Source organism: Molossus molossus, unplaced genomic scaffold (genome assembly GCF_014108415.1).
Source record: "Molossus molossus isolate mMolMol1 unplaced genomic scaffold, mMolMol1.p scaffold_m16_p_13, whole genome shotgun sequence".
Classification (NCBI taxonomy): Eukaryota; Metazoa; Chordata; class Mammalia; order Chiroptera; family Molossidae; genus Molossus; species Molossus molossus.
This window is the reverse complement of record NW_023425348.1, coordinates 7,892,596-7,918,594: the sequence shown is the minus strand read 5'-3', so window position 1 is coordinate 7,918,594 and position 25,999 is coordinate 7,892,596. Positions and strand designations below refer to the sequence as shown.

At 40.1% G+C, this 25,999-nt stretch overlaps 1 protein-coding gene across 1 annotated transcript in view; it reads left to right on the top strand.

Annotated features, from left to right (window-relative positions):
- The first annotated feature begins 2,677 nt into the window (after window positions 1-2,677).
- NXPE4 (neurexophilin and PC-esterase domain family member 4) overlaps window positions 2,678-25,999 on the top strand; it is a 65,871-nt gene continuing 42,549 nt past the window's right edge. Inside the window, 1 exon segment of the mRNA XM_036258203.1 lies at window positions 2,678-2,951. Coding sequence (XP_036114096.1) covers window positions 2,678-2,951 — 274 coding nt within the window.

Below are 25,999 nucleotides of genomic sequence, written 5' to 3'. Positions count from 1 at the left end.
AATTGGGGCTTGGACTTCCCAGACCAGCGCCTCACCTGGAGATGCGTCGGGAAGCCCAGGTCACTGGCCTCGGCCCCAAGCTCCTGACTCAACAGCTCCCGGAAGCTTGGAGAGGAATCCGCACCCATGTTTGCAGCAGCAGTATTCACACTGGCCATGCCGAGGCAACACCTCAGTGCCCATCAGTGGATGAATGAATAAAGACAATGTGGCCTGTACATAAAATAAATATTATTTGGCCTTAAAAATGAAGGAAATTCTGCCAATTGTGACAACATGCATGAACCTGGAGGACATTGTGAAATAAGCAAGATACAGAAAAAGAAGTACGGAATGATCTCATTTTCTGTTGTGGTTGAATTTTAGAAAGTCAGACTCACAGAAACAGAGTAAAATGGCAGTTTTCAGGGTTGAGGGTTGGGGGTGGAACAGAGATGTTGGTCAAAGGGTATAAACTGTTAGTTATAAGATGACTAAGCTCTGGGGATCTAATGTGCAGCATGGTAACTATAGTTAATAATAATGTAGTCCAGACTTAAAATTTGCTTAAACAGTATATCTTAAGTGTTCTCACCACACACACACACACACACACAAATGCTACATGAGTTGATGGATATGTTAATCAACTTGTTTGTAGTAATCATTTCACAATGGATAAGTATATCAAAACATCACATTGTAAACTTAAATATATGCAATGTTTATTTGTCAGTCAACCTTGATAAATCAGAATAGAAATCGTTCTGGGACACAGTCCAGGCATTTGGGTTTCTCACACGCTTTCTGGTGAAGCTGAGGCTGCTTGTCCAAGGACATGACTTCGAGAACCCTTCCTAGACGGTTGTATCATCCTTCTGCCCCTTTGGTGGTCCTACCTAAATACATCCTCTATGCTGCTGTTCTATTCCCCTACATAAAATCTTTACGCGCGTTCCATCATCCTCCTGCAGGATAAGGACCAATCTCCTCAACTGGCTGGTAACCTTCTACGGGCGTCCACTTTTCCTGCCTCATCTTTGTGTCCTTGCCACCTTCGCCCATCCCTCGGGAGTCTATTTACAGTCTGTTATTCCCTTGAGAGTAGAACTTAGGTCAATATTATTCACTATAACATTTCCAGTGCCTAGCACAATGAGCTTCACCTCAACATATAGGTCTTATCAAACAAGATGGTGACTATGTATCTAGTCAAATTGAATTCATTCTATGACAATAAAATCCATCTGGGGAAGGAAGGACTTCCAGGTCCAGAGCCACAAAGACCTCCAGAAGGGACAAAGGAAGTATTTTCCAAAATTGAAAAGGATTGCCTGACCCCAGGAAAGGATTCTTTTAGCTCAAGTGAGAAGAATCCCCCCCTCATCACGGGGCCAGAGGCAGGAGAACTGCGAGGCCAGGGAAGCTGGACAATGGCGGCCGTGTGGGGTGCTGGAGTCCTGAGTCCAGGGGGACCGTGCTATGGCCCCTCGACCTTAGAGTGAGGTAGGTTGGGATTCCAGTTTTGAATCTGCAGTGTGCTAGATGTGTGACTTTGGGCAAGCTTTTTAGTATGTCTGTGCTTAAATGTCCACATTTGAAAAATGGGCAGAATAATGCTCGCCATAGTGTTTTTTTGTGTTTTTTTTTATCCTCACCCGAGGACATTTTTCCATTTTTTGTTCAGGTAGAGTGGGAGGGAGAGAGAGGAACAGAGAGAGAGAGAAACATCGATGTGAAAGGGACACATCGAGTGGCTGCCGCCTACACGACCAACCAGGGCCGGGGACAAACTGCAACCGAGGTATGTGCCCTTAGCGGGAACTGAACCCGGGTCTCTCCGGACCGCAGGCCAACGCTCTAACCGCTGAGCCAAACCGGCCAGGGCCTCGCCATCGTGTTTCACTGAGAACTCTATCAGACCTGTTTTGGCACAAAATTAAAATCTGTCTCAGTAGGAAACTTGCAGTGGGTCAAACATTTATTCCCCCAAATCTATTCCAAGTAAGGTTGAAGTTGACAAAAGAGACCAATACCGGGCCTTGTACATCTGGTTACCAAAGCCAAACTTTGATGAGACATTAAAATTAGGATGAAAAATATGTACTTATGATATAAAGGCACTTATTTCAACGTGCCTTGTCTAAGTATTGAGTATGCACGTGTGTATATGTGTGTGTTACATTTCAGAACATTCCTTAATATTTCATAATATTAGACCAGAACAGAAACGGAAAGAATGATCACATCTGTGCTGCCTGTATGATGTCTTCTCATGTGTAGCCCTTGTTTATATTTTTCCATCACGATTACCAATAAAACTCTTAAATTTAAAAAGTACTACTTTTAACTTTGAAGAAGTGAGTGTCTGAGAAGGCAGCATTTGATTACGTAGCCAGGAATGGGAGAGAGGACCTTCTGGGGAAATGTGTTTACTGGGTTACAGATGAAAGGGAAGCAGGCTTAGTCTCTGGACTAAGGAAAAATACAGAACCTGCTTGAGCCTAGAAGGGGGTTAGACCTTACGGACAGAATGACCCACGAGCGTTCCTGGATATGGAATCGTTTGCAAAGCCAGACATTCCTAATGTATACATCAAATCACCTGTGGGGAGACGGGACGGTTTAAACACAGCCAGGGGGCCAGGAAGGAACTGTGTTGATTGGGAACTAAAACAGGGGCAGGCAGACTATCGTCATGAACATAGCCCTCTTGAGAAGCATGATGGCACCTAAAGTCCATGCAGGCCTGCTGGACCGAGGATTTAGGGTTCCCCGAGAGCAGCAGGCCGGCGTACAAGGCGAGCTCCCCCACAGGCTGCGATGGGCCATCTCAGGAGGATCCGGGTGTGGCCAACAGGAATGTGGAGGCAGCACAGGTGGTCCCCGCCTTCCGAATGAAGACATGGTTCCGAGACCTTCAGGACAGGAAGGCCTCTATGTCTCCACCGTCATTTCTCCTTTTGTTATAAGTAAAAACTTATTCGAAAAAGTCTAGTCTCTTTGGGATAAGCTACAGAAGAGATATTTTTTCATACCTTGATCAGGAAAACAAAAGGAAGAGAGGGTTGAAAGGAAAATCGTGTTGAGTTGTGCCCTGCATCCTGCCCTTGAATCGGATTTGAACTTGAATTTCTAGAATATTATGCTGTCCAGCTTGCTCTTATGAACCCACACTGGAAAACCAAGGTCTTTCTACAGCAGAGGCTCCCACACTATGGAACCAAAGTCCCCGAAAATGATCCAGGAAATCCATAGTCCATAGTCAAGTCATTTGGGGAAATGTTTTATGCTTTATCCCCGCTGAAGGGGTAGATACTGAAGTAGAAACCTATTATTTTCCCACATTGTATGTCACTTAATTTTTTACCCGACAGTTACTGAGAAGGTCCTCCTAGGTGTTAAGCATTGTGCTTGGCCTGTGGGAGAGAGGTGGCCCTCAGTGGCTTCCTGTGTGCGTGACGGCCTCCAAGGCGCCACCTACCGATCATCCTCTGCTCATTGCATCCAGCCTCACTGTCCCTCACGGGGTTCGCGGAACATCCCAGAACTCACTTGCCTCAGGTCCTACCCCTCTCCTGGGAATGGTGTTTCCCAGAGTTCACAGGGCCCTCTTCTGCACTTCATTCAGGTTGCTGCTCAAGACAGGCCTTACCTGACCACTTTTATTTTTATTTTTTTAATTAATTTATTTTTTATTTATTAATTTGTTTTTGTTACAGATGTTTCTCATTTTTCCCCCATTGACACCCTCCTCCCCCTCCCCCGCCCCATCCCCAGCTTTGTTGTCTATGTTCATTGGTCATGTATACATGCATGTAAGTTCTGTGGTTCATCTCTCCCCCCAACCCCCCTCCTCTGAGGCTTATGAGTCTATACCCCACCTGTACGTCTCTGGGTTAATTTTGTTCTGACCACTTTTAAAAATAGCATCACAAATCCCGTATTCTGATGACTTATGTTACAAATCTGTTTGTTTGCTATCTTTCCATTCCACTCGAATGTTGACTTCCAAACACCTAGAGCTATCTCTGGAATGTAGAAGGTGCTAACAACTGTTTACAAATTGAATGAATGAATGAATGAATGAATGGTGAAAAATAGAGTTACTGCCTCACCGAGCTTACCATTTATCAAAAGATATAAAAATATATTGAAAATTTAATAGTGTAATGAGTGTTTTGGGGAATAACAGAATGCAGTATAAAATTAAGGGTCTAGCCCAGCCGGTGTGGCTCAGTGGTTGAGTGTCAACCCATGCACCAGGAGGTTGCCGGTTCGATTCCTGGTTAGGGCACATGCCCAGGTTGTGAGCCAAATCCCCAATGGGGGGCATACAGGAGGCAGCCAATCGATGTTCTCTCTCATCGATGTTTCTGTCTCTCTCTCCCTCTCCCTTCCTCTCTCTAAAATCAATAAAGAAAAAAAAGAAGGGACTAGCATTTTCCCAGATGTGGAGGAAATGATGTCTAAAGGTAGGCATGTGAAATGCTGGAGTTGAGAGAGAACATGGTCCATTTGTGAAATAAAGGTTCAGTTTGACTGACAGAGAGCAAGGCAGCATCCAAGTGAGACGAGAGGCCACAGAGCTTGGGAAGTCCTTGCAAACGTATTAAAGGGTTTGGGTTTCATCCTCAGAGCTATAGGGTCACATTAAGGGTTCAAGCAAGTAAAAGTCATCTGTTTGAGAAACATTAGTCTGGGTACAGTGTGGGGAACAGACTGAAGGAAACAAGACAAGAAAACCAGCCCTGGAGATTGTTGCGATGACCTAACTGAGGAATGATGAGGGTTTCTACCAGGACAGAGCCAGCAGTAGTGAGTGAACTGGCTGGGCTCAGCAGACACTTGGGAGGTACAAATCGCAGGATGAGGTGATTCATTTGCTGTAAGGGTGAAGTAGACTACATAATGGTGCCATTCACTCCCTTGCTATTCTGCACAGCATTTCTTAATACTCTGTAGGACTGGTAGTCCGTGGGATACATCATAGGAAAGCTAGTCTATACATAATTACTGAATCTGGGAGTATATTATAAGCCATGGAGAACTACAGGCACATGTAAAACACTTTATTGGTTATACTCCTATTAGCAAGTAGCCAGGATGAATAAAACCACAGTTGTAGAGGTGACCTGTATGGACCCTGTGATTTTACTACCAGCTGAACAGACTCTGGGCAATAGATCTAATTAAACCTAGTCAAGTTCATAAAACAATAAGAGAGTTTTATTAGGCAGAGTGGGACTGAATCAAGTCTACCTCTTTGTATCAATTATTGTATCTGAAGCCCTGGCCCTTGAGGTAACTGGAGGAAATGCACCACCAATTTAAAGTCTGTTTCAGTTCCAGGAGCCTCCTATACCCCATGAATGCACATTTAGCTAGTGGCCTAAAATGACGTACATGAGCCAAGACTGGAAACCTACCCATTTGTTTATTCATTGACTTGTTTGGTTTTTTTGCTTCATTTTGTTATTGAAGTTGACTGCTTTATAATATTTATATGGAGAGACTTAAAGCCCAGGTATATGATTTCTTCATCATAACTTCTGTCAAAGATGTTTTTAGAACAATATATTTAGTGATGACAAAACAATTATACATCACATATATCATATTCTAATAGTTGCTGGAATAAAAGATTCATATAAAATCCACCTTCTGCCCGGCCGGTGTGCTTTGGTGAATTGAACGTTGACACATGGACTGAGAGGTCCCGGTTGGATTTCCCATCAGGGCACATCCCCAGGTTGCGGCTCGATCCCCAGTAGGGGGTGTGCATTTTTTGCATATGTCAGTCCAATTTTCTCAACACTATCTATTGAATAAACTATTTTCACCCCACTGTATGTTTTTGCCTCCTTTGTCAAATATTAACTGACTGTAAAGGCATGAGTTTATTTCTGGGCTGTCTGTTCTGTGCCACTGATCCATATGTCTGTTTTTATTCCAGTACCGTGCAGTTTTGATGCTGTGGCCTTGTTGCAGAGGTTATATCAGGCAGCGTGATTCCTCTACCTTTGTTCTTTCTCAAGATCGCTGTGGCTATTCTGTGGCTCTCTATACATTTTTGGAATATTTGTTCTAGTTCTGTAAAATATGCCATTGGTATCTTGATAGGAATTGTATTGAATCTGTAGACTGCTTTGGGTAGTATTGACACAATGGAATACTACTTAGCCATAGAAAAGATGGAAATCTTCCATTTTGTAACAGCACAGAGGGACCTGGAGAGCATTATGCTAAGTGAAATAAGCCAGTAAGAGAAAGACAAGTACCATATGATTTCACTCCTATATGGAATCTAATGAACAAAAGGAACTAAAAAGTGGAGACAGACTCATGGATACAGAAAACAGACAGTTGCCTGAGGGGAGGGGGTTGGGGGCTGGGTGAGAAGGATGAAAGGATTAAGCAAAGAAAAAGAAGAAAAACTCATGGACACTGACAACAGAATGGTGATTGCCAGAGGGAAAGAGGGGTGGGGGTAGAAGACGGTAAAGGGGGGATAAATGGTGATGGAAGGAGACTTGACTTTGGGTGGTAAACACACAATACAATATGCAGATGAAGTATTTTGGAATTGTATGTCTAAACTTATAGGATTTAGCCAATGTCAACCCAATAAATTCAATTAAAAAACTATTTGCAAATTTTACAGGTGAAAATGGAGATTTATTATTTGTGTGTGTGTGTGTGTATATATATATATTTTTTTAATTTTCTTGATTTGAGAGAGAGAAACATCAATGAGAGAGAACATGGATTGACCACGTCCTGCACGCCCCCCACTGGGACTTTGGTCCACAACCTGGGCATGTGCTCAGACTGGGAATCGAACTGGCGACCTCCTGGTGCCTGGCTTGGTGCTCAACCACTGAGCCACATCGGCCAGGCTAAAATGTGTGTATTTTAATACCAGTGTGTTTCAACTTTAGTTTTCCTCAAATACTTGTTTCTTCTCCTCTGAATGGTCTATTTCCTTTGGATAATTTTTAAATTTCGATCTCAATGTTTCTTTTATTTTGCAGTTAATATCAGTTCTTTATTTCATCGTCACATCTAGTCTCTCAATTTTACACAAAATATTTTAACCCATTTACTGCTTGACATTTTTAGAGGTATTTCATATTTAAAGCAGTTAAAAATTTTTTTGTCACACAACTTGTATTGCTTCTAACCTTAGACTGTTCACCACACTTTAATTTTCTAAATATTCAACTCTATTTTCCCTTATTTCTATAATTGTATGTGTATGTTTACTTATTTTTTTTGTTTATCTGATGGAGCAAGTGGATAGAAAGGTAATTATGGCCAATCTAGTGGAAGGTACAAACATGTAAACATGACAAAAAGTGAATGATTTGAAAGATGTAAGTCCACCTCCATGGGCACCTAAAACAAGTTTGGCGAACTTAGCCTGGCACAGGTAAGCGTGCTTCATGAGGGGAGAACTTAGCCTGGCACAGGTAAGCGGGCTTCATGAGGGGAGAACTTAGCCTGGCACAGGTAAGCGTGCTTCATGAGGGGAGAACAGGCTGTTGTTTCATGGTCACAGAGTTTCCGTTTGGAGAGATGAAGGGGGTTAGAAATAGTCATGATGGATGCACAACATTGTGAATGTCATTAATGTCATTTATTTATACACTTAAGATGGTTAAAATGGAAAAGTTTTATATCTATTTAATCACATTTTTTATAATTAATAGTGTAAAATACCAGAAACCACTGAATTATGTATGCACTTTAAATGAGTGAATTGGGTGATATGCAAATTACGTCTCAATAAAGCTGTGTGTTTTTGCTTCATAGAGCTGATCTCATTGGATTCTCAAAAATGAAAGGGATATTACCAGATAGGAAAGAGGAAAAGGGATTTTTAGGCAAAGCTCTCTTTGGCCCTGGGATTTTTATCTTTTTGGAAAAAAATCTTTATCTTCACTATATCTCTGTAAACTGGCCATAGTCCATAACCATTAACCTTCCCTCAAGAACAATTCTTTGAGTCACATAGGCAATTAGTATCCAAATATTTTAAGAAACCTAACTTAAATATTTAAAGGGTTTGGCTCAGCAGTTAGAGCATCGGCCCATGGACCAAAGGGTCACAGGTTCAATTCCCGGTCAAGGGCACCCATGTACCTGGATTGCAGGTGAGAAGCCCCAAGGAACACACTGAGGAGAATCAGCCATCTTGTCTTTCTTGTTTCTGATATGAACCCTAAATTATTATAATTAAGCAATTCTGTTCCTTAATCCCTTTATAATAACAAATATCCTAAAGTTCTTATGTTATAAAGATCCCCGTCACAACAAATTAAAGAAGAGTCTAGGTTAACAGATGCTCAAGACGGTCTGGAAAACGCTGAAGAGTTTTAACTGTCCTCTCGACATGGGACTGCAGGAGCAGAATCTTCATCAATTACCCAGGGCTGAGCTATGTGTATTCTTGGCTTGGTTAGAATTCTTGTTTTCAGATTCATTTCTCAACAGTCTGTCCTAACTGACACAGGGGACAAACTCTGAAATTAAGGACTTGGGGCTCTTCTCCACTGGCCAGGGGCCATGAGCCCGAAACTCTGGAATTCCAGGTCAGAACTATTCAGAGAGTAAGATCGCCAAGGACCCGATAGAGAGCCTCATAAATAGTCTTAAAATTATTTTCCTTCCAACACAGATACAGTGATTACATGCTACAGTGAAAAGAGCGCTGAGTTTTGATCCCTGGCACCACCATTTAGTACCCATAGGAGTATGCCTTAGACGAAGTTCATGTCTTCAGTGTTAGACATTCATGTTCAAACAGAATAAACCTGTTTAGTTTCAGATGTTCCTCTTGTAAGTAGCAAATCACTGAACTTTTATTATTTTAATCCAATACGAGAAAGTTATGCAGCCCTACCATCTCTTTGGAAATCGGGCTACAATCTCTTTTTTATTTCTAGCGTAGCTGGGTATTTTGCATAAGACATTGGGCTAACAGAGGCGGGGAGGCGAGGGTCGTGGAAGGGCGTGGGATTGAGTGACCATGTACAGACTCCACACCTTTGTCATTTTCCCCATCTCCTCGTTTCACGTACATCTTGAGTCTAATTAGAGTCACCCAACTTAGGTAAGGCAAAAAAGAGTGAGGGCAGCCATGGGGTATGCATGCTTTTCTTTGTTTTATTTAACTAAAATACAGTAAAATTGACTTTATTTAATGTACAGTTCTATGAATATTTTAAAATCCTCACCTGAGGACATTTTTGCATTTATCTTCAGATACTGTAGAGTGAGAGGGAGAGAGGGAGGGAAACATCAATGTGAGAGAGACACATCGAGTGGCTGCCACCCACACAACCCCAACGGGAGCTGGGGACAAACTACAACTGAGGTACATGCCCTTAACGGGAACCGAACCCAGGACTCTCTGGTCCGCGGGCCAATGCTCTAACCACTGGCCAGGGCAGTTCTATGAATTTTAATATGTGTCTATCTGTGTCAGCACCACCACAGTCAGAATACAGACCAGCTCCATCACCACCGTAAATCGGCCCTTATGCCTGCCCTCTTCCCTAGCCCCTGGCAACCACTGATCTATTCTTCGTAGCTATGGTTTTAAGTCGTTCCAGGAATATTATATAAATGAAATCAGACAGTACACGACCTTTTAAGATGGCTTTTTTTCCATCAGCATAATGTCCTTGAGATTTTACCGTATTGTTGTATGTACTAATAGCTTGTTCATTAAAAATTTTTTTTTTTCCTTTAATGATTTTAGAGAGAGAGGAAGGGAGAGGGAGAGAGAAACAGAATCATCAATGAGAGAGAGCATCAATTGGCTGCCTCCTGCATGCCCCCCACTGGGGATCGGGCCCACAACCTGGGCTTGTGTCCTGATCAGGAATTGAACTGGCGACCTCGTGGTGCATGGGTCTATGCTCTACCACTGAGCCATACCGGCCAGACAGTTTGTTCATTTTTATTGCTGACCAGTATTTCATTGTCTGGATATACCAGTTTGTTTATCAAGTCATTCATTGAAGAACATTTGGGTTGTATACAGCTTGAGCAATCATAAAGAGAGCGGCTATGAACATTTGTGTACAGGTTTTGTGTGAATGTAAGTTCTCCTTGATCTATGTCAGTGATTCACAACCAGGGGTGATTTTGTCCTGCAGGGAACCTTTGGCAATACCTGGAAAACGTTTCTGACTATCATAGCTAAAGCAGGCTGGGGGGAGTTGAGGTAGGCAGAGAGTTGTGGAGGGTGTTACTGGCATCTAGTGGGTAGAAGTCAAAGTGCCTTATCCTATAATGTTGCCCCAACATTACTGACACAAAATGTCAATAGTTCTGTAGTTGAGAGACCCTGCTCTACAGTGAATACCCCAGAATGGGAATCGCTAGGATATATGATAACTACTTATGTATTTAACTTTATGAGAAACTGCCAAACTGTCTTCCAGGGTATATATTTTTTGGCATTTTCACCTTTGGCAGTGAGATTTCCAGTAGCTGTACATTCTCACCAGAAGTTATTGCAAGGTTTTCTTTCACTGTCTTTTTTGCCATCCTAATAGGTACATAAGGATAGCTTATCAGAGTTTAATTTGTATTTCCTTAATGACAATTAATACTGATCTTTTTCATTTGCTTATTTGCCATCCAAGGTGAAGGATCTGTTCTAGTTTTTTGCCCAGTTCTTTTTTTTTTATCCTCACCCGAGGGCTTTTTTTTTCTTTTTTTTTTTTTTGCAGTTATCTTCAGATAGAGCGGCAGGGAGAGGAGGAAGAGAAACATTGATGTGAGAGAGATACCTCGACTGTTTGCCACCCACACGACCCCAACTGGGGCCGGGGATGAACTGCAACCAAGGTGCGTGCCCTTAGCGGGAACTGAACCCAGGACTCTCTGGTCCGTGGGCCGACGCTCTAACCGCTGAGCAAAGCCAGCCAGAAGTTTTTTGCCCAGTTCTTCATGGAATTGTTTGCTTTCTTACTGTTGGATTTTGAGAGCTCTTTAAATATGTTATGGATACAAATGCTTGTTAAATGTGTGATTTGCCAATATGTTCTCCCAGTCTGTAGCTTGCCTTTTCTTTCTCGCAACAGTCTTTCACAAAGAAAAATGCTTCCATTTTGATGAAGTGCAATTTATCACTTTTTCATTTTATGAATGACGCTTTTAGTGTCATATCTAAGAACTCTGTCTAACCACAAGTCATTAAGATATTCTGTTTTCTTTAACACTTTTGTGGTTTTACATTTTATACCTATAATCCACTTGAGTTAATTTTTGTATAAAGTATGAGGTTTCGGTAGACATTTATTTTATTACCATGTGAATGGTTGATTGTTCCAACTATTTATTGTGAAACTCTCACTTTTACATTGAACTGTCCTCTGATAGTTGACAAGAACCAATTATCCATATCTGTGTGGCTACATTCCTGAACTTTCTACTCTGTTATACGCAGCTTTGCATCTGTCCCTTGATTAATTCTGTACTGTGTTGACTATTATAGCTTCATAATAAGACTTGAAATTTTATAGTGTGGACTCCAACTTTATTCTTCTTTTTAAAACTCGAGTTATCAATTCTACTTCCTTTGCTTTTCCATATAAATTTTAGAATCAGGTTACCTAAATTGTCAAAATTTCAGTGTGGATTTTCTTTCAAATTGTGCTAAATCTATAGATTAGTTTTAGACAATTAACATATTAACTTTATTGAAGTCTACACTCCATGAACACCTTATCTCTCTGTTTACATAAGTCTACAATTTATTTCATCAGCGTTTTATAGCTATTTGACTGAATATTCTGTCCTGTTTGTTAGAATTTTTTTCTCAGAACTTCATTGTTTAATTTTTTGTAAATAACATTGTTTTTAAAAACTTTTTATCTCTAATTATTCATTGATAAAACACAATATATAGAAATGCAAGTGAATTTTGTGTGTTAACCTTATATCCATGAGCTTAATAAACTTACATATTAGTTCTAGGAGTGCTTTTGTAGGTTCCTTGGGATTTTTATATATATATACAGTTATGTCATCTGTAAATAGAAACAGTTTTCTCTTCATTTCCAACCTACATGTGCTTTGTTTATTTTTTACTGTCTATTGCAATAGCTAGCACTTCCAGTATGATGTTTAACAGGGCCCATAAAAATGGACATCCTTGCCTTGTTTATGATCTCAGGAAGACAAGCATTAATCTTTCATCAGCAAGTATGACGTTAGCTGTAGATTTGCGGGGGGCGTCCTCTCGTTTACTCCTGCTTGCCAAAACGTTTGTCGTGAGTGACTTGAGAATTTTGTCAAATACTTTTTCTCTATATAAATTTATATGATCAGGCATGTTTTTCTTATCTAGCTTGTTGACATGGGAGAATATATTGATTGACTTTTAAAAAACATTCAACCTGCTTTGTATTTCTGAGATCACCTTGTGGTGTGGTCATGATATATATAAATGATTTCATTTTCTGAGGATTTGAATGCCTATGTTTATAAAGGATATTGGTCCATTATTTTATTTTCTTGTACTATCTTTGTTTTGGTTTGGTATTGTGGCAGGACAGTAAGAAGCTAGAAGAATTCTGGGGCAAGTGGAATGGGGAAACTGAGACAAGAAAATTAAGGCCAAACAAAGTGGACAGCTTACAGCCAGCTTGTGAATCACAAACCTTATCTTCCCGAACCAAGGACACCTGAGAGCAAGTGGTTTATACCTCCCTGCAATAACCAGAGAATACATAGCTTAAATCACCTCAGTCTAGAAAATGAACAAAAGCCCAATCAACACCATTTGTGCCAGCTAAACCCAAGGACAGATGACGTTGGGGGACAAATAACCAAAACCCCATGAAAGCCATACAGACCTAAGCTAAAACAGTAAAACAGACCAAAGAACAATCCAAAACTCCCTTGTACGCTCATTTTGATGCATCAGCATATTAAAGATGCACCTGAAGCCCTGGCCGGTTTGGCTCAGCGGTTAGAGTGTCGGCCTGCGGTCCAGAGAGACTCGGGTTCGGTTCCCACGAAGGGCACGTGCCTCGGTTGCAGTTTGTCCCCGGCCCTGATTGGGTTGTGCGGGCGGCAGCCACTCGATGTCTCCCTTTCACATCGTAGATGTTTCTCTCTCTCTCTTCCTCTCTCTCCCTCCTGCTCTATCTGAACAAAAAAAAAAAAAAAAAAAAGGAAAAATGTCCTTGGGTGAGGATTAAAAAATAAAAGAATAAAGATGCACCTGGACAGCTGATGAATATTCTGCTGAAACCCTCCCCTAAGAGTCTCACCTGGAAGAAAGAAACAAAAGGATAAAAAGCCTCCGGACACAAACAGTGCAGGCTGGCTCGGAGCAGGCCGAGCCCCGTCCTGTCTCCCTCTGATCCTGTTGCCGAGGGGTCTCCTGCCCTCCGGCTCCCCGAGCCACAGCCCCACCTCGGCTCACAGCTTTTCTACGCTTCCAAGGGGCCAAAGCAGCCGCCCAGGCTCTCCTGTGGCTGCTTCTACCCAAGTCCTCCCATTGTCTCGCTGTCCCCAGCTTTAATAAACACACTCTCACAATCACCTGGACCTGTGGTGTGAAATCTTTCCCACGGGAAGTCAAGAACCCACACGCCCAGCCCATCCTGCGCCAGACCCTCTCCGGGCTGGTCCCTGCCCAGAACAGTATCAAGGTAATGCTGGCCCAATAGAATGATATGGGTCCTTTTTTTCCCTGCTATCCTTTGGAAAAATTATGTAAAATTGGTGTTATTTATTCCTTAAATATTTGATAAAATTTTCCCATGTAACTTTCTGGGTCTGAAGACATCTTTTACAGAATAGTTTTAACTGTTGATTCTATTTATTTAATTGGTTTAGAACTATTCAATATATCTATTTATTCTTGAGTGACTTTTAATAGTTGGTGGCCTTTAAAGAGTTCATCAATTTCATCTAAGTTGTCAAATTTATATACATAAAGTTGTTTATGGTTTTCCCTTAATATCCTTTAATGTCCGTGATTTCTTTAGTTATCACCTCTTTCATGCTTGATATTGATTATTTCTTCTCTTTTTAAATTTATAAGTATGGCTAAAATTGTACCAATTTTATTGATCATTTAAAAAACCACTTTTTGTTCTATTGACTTTTTCTATTGTAGTTAGGTTTTCAATTTTAATAATTTTTAGTGTAGTGTTTGCCATGTCTTTCTTCCTGCTTGCCTGCTTGCCTTTCCAGGGTGTTAAAGCGGAAGATTACGTTATTGATTAGCTGCCTTTCTTCTTTTCTAGAATAACCATTTAATTCTATACATTTTACTCTAAACACTGTTCTGGCTGTGTCCAGCAAGCATTAACAATATTAATAATATTGCCATTTTCATTCAGTTGTCAATGTTTTCTAATATCCCTTAAGACTTTTCTTTGATTCATGAATTATATAGAAGTGTGTGGTTTAATTTAATTAAATCAATAACTGGAGATTTATAAGTTATTGTTCTGTTATCAGTTTCCAGTTTAAGCTCATTATAGTCAAAGAATATACTTATTGGGGTGACAATGGTTAATAGAATCATATAGGTTCCAAGTATACCTGTCTATGATGCATGATCTGTATATTGCACTGTGTGCCCACCACCCAAAGTCAGATCATCTTCCATCACCCCCTTTACCTCCTACCACCTACTACCCCCGTCTTCTTGTAACCACCCTATTGTTGTCTGTGTCTTTGGGTTTCAGTTTTATATACCACACGTGAGTAAAATTATATGGTTCTTAGCTTTTCTGACTGATTTATTTCACTTTGCTTAATATTCTCAAGGTCCATCCATGTTGGTGCAAAGGGCCATAATTCATTTTTTCTTATGGCTGAGTGGTGTTGCATTGTATCTCCCAAAAAGGTGTCCCCAAAAATGTATACACTCTTTAACAGTTGATAGCTCAATTGATATTTCTTTCTTTTCAGATTTAACCCATTGGAATTTATAATTATTCAAAGTGTGTACACATCTTTCTGGGACACCCCACATATACATATGTATCCAATCCTCGATCAAAGTATACTTTGATTGTCTCCATGTCTTGGCCACCGTGAATAATGCTATAGTTAACATAGGGGTGCATATATTTTTGCAAATAAATGTTTTTGAGTTTTTCAGGTAGATAACCAGAAGGGGGATGGCAACTCTATTCTTAATTTTGAAAAAATATGTTTTTATTGATTTTTTTAGAGAAAGAGAGGCAGTGAGAGAGAGAGAAACATCAACGTGAGAGAGAAACATCAACCGGCCGCCTCCTGCACGCCCCGCACTGGGGATAGAGCCCACAACCTGGCCATGTGCCCTGACAGGAATTGAACCAGGACCTCTCAGTCCATGGGATGCTATTCAATCCACTGAGCCATACTGGCTGGGCTTATTCTTAATTTTTTGAGGAACCTCCACACTGTTTTCCATAGTGGTTATAACAATTTATATTCCTACCAGCAGTGAATGAGGGTTCCTCTTTCTCCCCAACCTCTCCAACATCTTTTATTCCCTGTCTTGTTGATAATAGCCATTCTAAAAGGTGTTTCATGCACTTTTTCCTAGTTTTCCAATGGTAACATCTTGCAAAATTCTAGTAAAATACCACAGCCAGCATATTGACACTGATATAGTCAAGATATGAAACATTTCCACTACCAACCACAAGGCTCCTTTATGTTGCCTTTTTTAGCCACACCTATTTTCTCCTCCCTCCCCCTCCCCAATCCCCTAATCCATGGCAACCATTGTTCTGTTCTCCAGTTCTATAATTTGTCATTTCAAGAATATTATGTAATGGGATCACACAATGTATAAGCCATAAATACGAGCAAGGAAAAACAAATAATTCTGTGCTAGACCATTAAAATTAGGCATATAGAAAGGAACTCGCTTGATAACAGTAGTAGCAGGGCTAGGATCAGCATTCAGTGCTCAATTTTACTCTTAGCCCAACTTTCTCATTATGTCAATAAACTGGGTCAGATATATATGCTTCAGATATAAATATATCGGGGATATATATATATTTATGAACATATAAATATTAAATATATATACTTCAAGTACATATATATTATGTATTGGGTCTTTTTAGATGATTCTAAGAACTTTTGTTTTCCATGATACATCTGATCCAATATCACCAATTACTATGACTATTCCTCTTCTCTGTCAGTTATCTAACCTGATGGTTTCTTACACTCACTGACTGAAGAGTTTTAAAGAATTTGGTTTATAGTCTCTTCTTCATCACTGAAAGTCCTGACAACCTCCAAGTATACTTCAGTGTTCACAGAGGCACCTCCTCCAAGATCTAGATGTTTTTGCTCCTTAGCTTAGCTTAGAAGTCCTTAAGAGTAGTCTAATGGAAATTCAACTTCCTGGTACCCTGCCCAAATTAAGTGTATACACACCTTTTATTTCCTACTTCCTATTTGTTTCTGTTAGCTTTTTTCACAAGAATTTACATGTATTCAAGTATCTCCCATGTTAAAAAAGAAAATGATTTTAAGCCTCCTGTGTCCCCTTTAACTACTATCATTTCACTTTTTCCTCAACTCTACCCAATTAAGCTTCTCAAGAGTTCTCTTTCATTCCCATGCTCACTTTCTCTTCTACCACTCATTTCTCACACCAGTGCTTTTGCTTTTGCTTTCTTTTCTTCTTTTTTGTTCCTCAGGGCAATATCATTAGCAAAATTTTCTTTTCTTTCTTTCTACAGCTCACCAAAGGAAATGTCATCCACCCCAGTGACATGAGCTGCCACTCATATCTGATGCGTCCTAAATCTGTTTTTCTAACCCAGGTCTTTCTCAGCTCCAAATTTGTATATTCAACAGTCTACTAAAGCAGTATCTTCATTTAGATGATCTAAAAGTACCTCAAAAATAAACTGGTCATATTTAAATTTATCTTTTTTCTTCCAAAACTCTTTCTCCTACTCTGTCTTGTTTTCCATGAATAGCATCACCAGCCATGCAGTTATACACACCTGGAACAATTCCTGCACAATCCACCTCTCTCCCCCATGGTCAATCACTATTTCTGTCAATTCTATCTCAAATTCATTGACTTGTCTCCATCCTCATTGTTAGTATCTGATTTCAGGTCACCATTACCTGTCAGATCACTCACCGAAAGTGTTTCGTCATTTAACAGTTATTTATTAAGTGCCTACTGTGTGCTAGACACTGCTCTGGGCACTAGGAATAGACTGAAAAGTAAATATAGATAACAATCTTATCAGGTCACCTTCTAGTAGATCAAGATAGACAATCATCAATGAACATAATGCAGAAGTAAATTATACAGTATTTTAGAAAGTAAAAAGTATTATTGAAAAAGAGCCAGAGTAAAAGAAATGCTAAGAGATGGGGGATAAAGCTGTTTCTAGTGCTAAACAAGTGTTTGTTGAACAAATGATTAAAGCTGAGACTGGATGCAGGGAAATTAGTTAGAAGACTGTTTCAACACCATGCATGAGAAATGGCAAAGAACGGGACTAAAGCAAGACAATGAGGATGGAGGGAAAGGTAGATTTGAGGGGTTTTAGGAGGAAGAATTTACGAGACTGGGTAGCTGATTACCTATGGAGAAAGTTTGGCTTGGTTGACTAATGAGCTGTGACAACACAGGAGAGGTAGGAGGAAGAGCAGGGAGTCTGTTTCCATTTCATGTTGGGTTTTTGTTTTTGCCAAGGAGAGGGAGGAGGATGAAGTGAGTACATTTCTTTGCGTTGGTGGTTCTCGTGGAAGACTGAGGTGGAGATATCAGATGAACAGTACATAAGGGTGGGCAAAAAGTAGGTTTACAGCCCTGGTCGGTTTGGCTCAGCGGTTGGAGCGTCGGCCTGCGGTACAGAGAGACCTGGGTTCGGTTCCTGCTAAGGGCGCGTACCTCGGTTGCAGTTTGTCCCCGGCCCTGGTTGGTCGTGCGGGTGGCAGCCACTTGATGTGTCCCTTCACATCGATGTTTCTTTCTCTCTCTCTTCCTCTCTCTCCCTCCCGCTCTATCTGAACAAAAAATGGAAAAATGTCCTCGAGTGAGGATTAAAAAAAAAAAAAAAAAAGTAGGTTTACAGTTGTTTGTATAAAAATAATGCAATAATAAATAAATAATACAGAAGAAACTCTGTTTCACATACTCACCACTGTAAACCTGCTTTTGCCCCATCCTGTATTTCAAGAGTGGGACACGGAACAGTCTCAGCTCTGTGGGCGCACAGACAGATTCTGAAACGTCAGCAGGCGAAAGTCAGCTGGGGAGCCTGTTGGTACTTCACTTGGGCTCAAGCCCAGAGATTTCTTTTCAGTAGCTCTGGAATAGGGCCCAAGAATCTGCCTTTTACACATACATGCACAAACACAGGTGTTCGGGTCCGGATCTCACTGTAAGAAACACTAGTATTGGCAGTAGATGGGGTGTGAGCAGGTAAATTGAAGGGTAAAGTGTGAAAGAGAAGAGACCGAGGAAGACATATGGAGAACACAGATATTTATAGGGAGGACTCATGCAGAGAAACCTCTGAGCTGTGATCTGGGAGCTCCATTCTCCCCAGTTCACATCATTGTCTGAATGTCCGAGACTTGTGGTCCTTCTGGTTCGGAGCTGGGAATTTGTATTAGCCCCAGGTGAGAGAGACACTTTGAAAACAAGTTGAGCTTCAATTTAGAAGAGCTTTGAATGTCTAACTAAGCAGTTGATCTCATTGGTTCTGTCATGTGTGAAAACCATAATGAAAGTTATTTGGAACAAGAGGATGATGAAGGCAGGAGTTTTGAAAGATCAATTTTGCACTAGGTGGTTGGGAGGAGGAGAGAGTGTAGCTAGATCAGTTAAGAAAGACTACAGAAAAGGGAAAGAAAAACACCAATTGAACTCTGCAAACAATAAGAAAACCCCTGTGAAGAAGGCAGAGGACTGAAACAAATTTAATTGCATTGGAGCCTCCGAGGAGAAGGTTGGAGAGAATTTCTAGGCAGGATGATTAGCAGTGCCAAATTTTAGAGATGGCTGGAAATCCACCTGCCACTAAAGCAACAATAATAGCATAGGTATTGTCAGAGGGATTAATGCTGAACAGAGAACCTTCTCATCCACATCTGTTGCTAAGATGATATGCTTTTGACTTTTAATTTTTGCCTTGAGAAAGATGAGTATTCAAAGTCACTGTGACCTTCCCTGAAATTCTGAAAAAGGCAACAATTCCTACCTTCATGTTTTTTGAAGCCAAGTAAATGACCCAGAAAATTAAGATAAATATCAGCATCATCATTAATTTACAAACTGTGGCATTTGGAAACAAAGTGAGCATTCTATAAGAAAGAACAAGAGAAATAATCACACATTAAATGAAATAAACATGACATTGCTCTGTATACTTTGGTTCCTCCTCAGTACTTTCCAGAACAGGATTACGCTTTATTTGCTGCTATCTCCTGGGTTTTCAGAAAGTTCCATTATATGTTCTAATAGAAATCAGAAACAACAGTCCTCCTGAAGCAGGGAGTTGAACTGGTTGAAGGACTCCTGGTTGCTGACCTTCAGGTTAATTCTTCAGTTTGGACTCACATCCAAGCTCTGAGCTTTTTCTCTCACAAGGGACTCAGAGGGCATAACAACGTTTTTACCCATAGCAACTGTCTATCCTAAGAAACTTTTTTCTGGTGCCCTCCAATGAATCCAGGTCTCTGAATCTCTCTTGGATACACACACACTCACACACATGCTCTATCGGTGCCCTTCTTCCACGGACTTACCTGCCTCTTGAGACTTTCTTCTAAATCTCCCGTTCGTGGTTTTAGGTAGCTTGTTTCCACCTCAGGATTTTAGTCTCTTTATGCAAAGTGGTTGAGAAACATCCCCATAAAGGGAAAGGGTGCATTGTTTAGACAATTGTCATTGTTGAGTGGTTAGAATTTTAGTTTTAGTTTCTTAAGCCCAGAATCCCAAAACTATGTGGTAAAGAGCTAAATTATGGCAGTGTTTGTCAAACTTGATTTGCCCCGAACTCACAGAAAGAAAATCATATCAAATTATCAAAGTCCGTTTAAGGGCACACACACACACACACACACACACACACACACACCATGACTCATAAAAGAATACTTATCTTACTGTCTGATATTTTCTAGTTATTCTATTTTAATCCATTCCATTTTTAAATTTTATTTTTGTTACATATGTCTCTTCTTTTTCCCCAGTTGGCACCCTCCTCTTGGCTCCTATTTCCCCCACCCCCCACCTTCACAGTATTGTTGTCTGTGTCCATTGGTTGTGCACATATGCATATACATTGTTTGGTTTATCTCTTCTGCCCTCCCTCTAAGGTTTGTCAGTCTGTTCCTTACTTTCATATCTTTGGGTCTATTTTGTTCATCAGCTTATTTTGTTAATTATATTTCATAAATAAGAGAGATCATGTGATATTTGTCTTTCTCTGACTGGCTTATTCCACTCAGCATAATACTCTCCTGGTCCCTCCATGTCATCTCAAAGGGTAAGAGATCTTTCTTTCTTACAGCTGCATAGTATTCCATTGTGTACATGTACCACAGCTTTTCCATCCACTCATCTACTGACGGGCACTTGGGCTGTTTCCAGATCTTAGCAATTGTAAATAGTGCTGCTATGAACATAGGGTACATATATTCTTTCTGATTGGTGTTTCAGGCTTCTTAGGGTATATTCCTAGAAGTGGGATCACTGGGTCAAATAGCAGTTCAATTTTTAGTTTTTTGAGAAAATTTCATTGTTTTCCACAGTGACTGCACCAGTCTGCATTCCCACCAGCAGTGTACTAGAGTCCCCTTTTCTCCACACCCTTGCCAGCACATGTTGTTTGATGATTTGTTGATGGTGGCCATTCTGACAGGTGTGAGGTGATACCTCATAGTCGTTTTAATTTGCATCTCTCTGATGATTCGTGACATTGAGCATTTTTTCATATGTCTCTTGGTCATTCGTATGTCCTGTTTGGAGAGGAGTCTATTCAAGTCCTCTTCCCATTTTTAATTGGATTCTTTGTCTTCCTTTTGTTGTGTTGTATGAGTACTCTATATTTTGGAAATTAACCCCTTGTCTGATGTATCGTTGGCAATTATGCTCTCCCATATAGTGGGTTCCCTTTCCATTTTGATGGTTGTTTTTTTTGCAGTGCAGAAGCTTTTTAGTTTGATGTAGTCCAATTTATTTATTTTTTCTTTTGTTTCTCTTGCCCGAGGAGATGTATCGGTGAAAATTCTGCTACATATGATGTCTGAGATTTTGCTGCCTACATTTTCCTCTGGGATTTTTGAGTGACATTTAAGTATTTTTATCCATTTTGAGTTTATTCTTGTGCATGGTGTAAGTTGGTGATCTAGTTTAATTTTTTTGCATGTAGCTGTCCAATTTTCCCAACACCATTTATTAAAGAGACTGTCTTTACTTCATTGTATGCTCTCTCCTCCTTTGTTAAATATTAGTTGAGCATAATGTCATAAGTTGATTTCTGGGCTCTCTGTTCTGGTTCATTGATCTCTATGCCTGTTCTTGTGCCAGCACCAGCGTGTTTGGATTAAAATGGCTTTGTAGGATAACCTGATATCCAGAATTGTGATCCTTCCAATTTTGTTCTTCTTTTTCAAGGTTGCTGTGGCTATTCAGAGTCTTGTTGGTTCCATATAAACTGTTGGAGTATTTGTTTTAGATATGTTGTTGGTATTTTAATGGGGATTGCATCAAATCTATAGATTGCTTTGGATAGTATGGATATTTTAATTATGTTAATTTATTTTATTCCATTTTTAAAGTATTATTCATGTCCAAATAAAATTAGTGTACTCTCCCTAAAGAGTTGCAACAAACCATTTAAGAATCGCTGGCTGGTCTATGGCTCTCCCTCCTCTCTATGCCTTAACCTGCAAATAATAGCTGAAAAGTACCACACCTATGAATGAATACCTTCTCCATCATCTTCTCATACTCTCGCACAGGAATTACAGTCATTCAGAGTTTATTTGGTTAGAGCAGTCTTTGCATTTATTTCAGGGTTGGAGGTTCCCTATATGTTTTGTTGAAGCTGAAATGCCGTTTGTGGCCACAGCACGCCAGCTGGAATCACAGACCTCCCTTTCAGTGACCTGCTCCTGCTCACTCCACAGAGCCAGGGGAAGGAAGTCAGGAGGGAGCCCTTACGTTGGTTTTAGGGAATGGATACATCTAGTCACAGCCAAGGGTGACCTTCAGTTGAGCCTTTCCGATTTTCCATACACAGCGCACTCCCTTGCCTGGCCTTTGTCTTGCTGTTGAGCCGGATGACTGACTTCCACAGCGGCAGGAAAGGTACCTGAAAAACTGGAAGGAAGGAAGACAGAAGCCCTATTCACAGTTCCTGAGAATTGCTTTGGCTGGCTCTTCTCAATATTTGGAGTGCTTTCTTTTTAAACTCTTGCCCTCGTTCTAAACAACTGCATAGTAAGCACTCCAACAACTATGATTTAAATTAAATCTCAGATCATATAAGGAAGAGCCATGGGTCTAAACCCCACTGTAGCCTGTGTCTGCTGCAGGGTCGGAGAATCCAAGAGAAAGCTCAGTGGGGATGAGAGTCAGCGTCACTGAAGGTGGTACCTGTCACAATGCAGCCACCTACCAGGTGGCCTGTTACCACCGTATTATACTGGCCATATTTAATTTACATTGCTCTGCATGAGGATATCAGTAGAGATAGAGATACCTAGGTATAGAGATACAGACACTGATACAGATACAGATATCTATTAGATAGAAATATGTGTATAGATACATGTGTGTATTTCATATACTTTGTGATGTATGGAGATACATACAACATTTGTATGTTTTCATCTGCACCATTCCCTTCAGGCACAAGTCCATATAACTGTATGGATGTCGGAACTGTGATCACAGCATGTTGGAGATTGGCAACATGAGTATCTATAGAGATTCAGTAGATACTTCCTGAAGGAATTTATTGAAAGAAAAGAAATATGGCTCCCACCAATCCTTTCCTGCCCCTTTTAAGGAATGTTTCTCTCGACTTCCTTGTACTACAATATTGTGACAATTAATTTAGTGTCCAGGATCCTTAAACTAAACCCTGGAACTAAGGGAAAACACGTGGCTTCATAGATCCTTGATGAGACGTGTGTGCACTGAGCCACGGCATAATTACCACAGGCACATAGATAACAGCATATAAACTGACAATGCTCTGCACCCCTCAAATCTATAATTAACTAGTTTCATGTCATAATAGTAGACGAGCTGGTCGGGACAGCAAGTACGACCCTGTGTAACAAAGAGTCTAGGACGTGGGGAGGGGCCACGCACCTGGTCTGAGGTCACAGTGTCAGCAGCTGAGCTGAGACTAGAGCTCTAGGCCCTTGCCTGCGAGCTGCAGCCACAGGGCTGGGCACAGAGGGTTCAGGGTCTGGCTCCACATCCCCAAGACCCATATGAGAGGAAATAAATGTAATAAAGGAGAGCTGGTTTGTTTGACTTGTGCTTCTCAAGTTAAAATTATTTTGCCCTATTGTGAGGGCAGTATGAGGCCCATTTTGGAGGAAGAGGGGTACTAGGTACTAAAGAGCACATTTTCCTATAATATTAATTTTACTTAGTGATTGGGAGGATTAAAGCTATTTAATTGCTAAATAATTTTAGACATTTTTATCAATCTAAACATCAACACTCCACAGGGAAAAATGTAATATTTGCATGAATTTTAAGATTAAAAAATTTAAAAAGCTTGCCATTCAGCACCCATTTATGATCAAAATGGCCATAGAGGAAACATATCTCAATGTAATAAAGGCCATTTATGACAGACCCACAGCCAACATCATACTCAATGGGCAAAAATTACAAGCATTTCCCTCAAGATCGAGAACAAGACAGAAGTGTTCGCTTTCATCACTCATAGTCAACACAGTATTGGAAGTCCTAGCCACAGCAATCAGACAATAAAGAGAAATCACGGCATGCAGATTGAAAACGAAGAAGTAAAATTGTCCCTATTTGCAGATGACATGATAGCATATAGAGAGAACCATAAAGACTCACCAACAAACTATTAGAACTGATAAATGAACTCAGTAAAGTAACAGGATACAAAATAAATATCCAGAAATCAACTGCATTTTCATACACCAATAATGAATTAGCAGAAGGGGAAACTAAGAAAACAGTCCCATTCACAATTGCTTCAAAAAAAATATAACACCTAGCAATAAATTTAACCAGGGATGTAAAAGGCTATACTCAAAAGATTATGAGACACCGAAGAAAAAAACTGAAGAAGATACACATAAGTGGAAGCATATACCGTGTTCATGAATAAGAATTAACATCATTAAAATGTCCAAACTACTCAAAGCATTTTATACATTCAACACAACTCCTACCACGATACCAATGGTATATTTCAAAGAACTAGAACAAATATTCCAAAAATTAATATAGAACCACAAAAGACCCCAAATAGCCACAGCAATCTTGAGAAAGAAGAATAAGTTGGAGAAATCACGCTACCTGAAATCAAACTATACTACAAGCCATAGTAATCAAAACAGCATGGTACGGGAATAAAAATAGACATGTATTCAATGGAACAAAATAGAGAGCCTGGAAAAGAACCCACATCTTTATTGCCAATTAATGTTTGACAAAGGAGGCAAAAATATACAATGGGGTAAAGGTAGTCTATTCAATAAATGGTGTCAGGAAAATTGAACAGATACATTTCATTTCAAAAAAATGAAATTAGACCACCTCCTTACATCATACACAAAAATAAACTTAAAATGCATTAAAGACTTAAATGTTAGACTTGAACCCATAAAAATCATAGAAGAAAAAAAAGGCAGTAAACTCTCTGACGTTTTTCATAACAATATTTTTTGCATATTTCCTCCAGCAAGGGAAACAAAAGAAAAAATAAACAAGTGGCACTACATCAAACTAAAAAAGTTTGCACAGCAAAGGAAACCATCAACAAAATGAAAAGACAGCCCACTGAACTGGAGAATATATTTGCCAGTGATATACCAGATAAGGGGTTAATATCCAAAATTTATATAGAACTTATATAACTCAACACCAAAAAACAAACAATCCAATTAAAAACGGGTAAAGGACCTGAATAAACACTTCTCCAAGGAGGACATACAGATGACCAATAGACAGATGAAAAGATACTCAATGTCACTAATAATCAGAAAATGCAAATTAAAACCACGATGAGATATCTCCTCACACCTGTCAGAATGGCTATCATCAATAAATCAACAAACAACAAGTGCTGGCGAGGATGTGGAGACAAGGGAACCCTCATGCACTGTTGGTGGGAATACAGACTGGTGCAGCCACTGTGGAAAGCAGTATGAAGTTTCCTCAAAAAAATTAAAAATTGAACTGCCTTATGACCCAGTGATTCTACTTCTGGGGATTTATCCAAAGAAAAGTGAAACACTTTTTGAAATAATATATGCCTAATTGCTTACATGTTGCCTATGTTCATTGTGGCATGATTTACAATAGCCAAGATTTGGAAGCAGCCCAAGTGTCCATTAGTAGATGAGCATATAAAAAAGCTGTGGTACATTTACACAATGTAATAATACTTGGCCATAAAAATGAAGGAAATTTTACCCTTTGCGACAGTATGGATGGACCTGGACAGCATTATGCTAAGTGAAATAAGACAGTCAGAGAAAGACAAGTACCACAAGATTTCACTCGTATGTAGATTCTAATGAACAAAATGAACTACCAAACAAACAGAGACAGTATCATAACAGGCTGACAGCTGTTGGGGGAGGTGGATTTGGGGGGCTAGGTAAGGAGCATGGCAGGATTGAACAAAAAAGAGAAAAAACTCATGGACATGGGTAACAGTGTGGTGATTGTGGGGGGAGATGGAGGAGGGTATGTGGGGGATAAATGGTCATGGAAGGAGACTTGACTTGGGTTGGTGAACACACAATACAGTGTACTGAT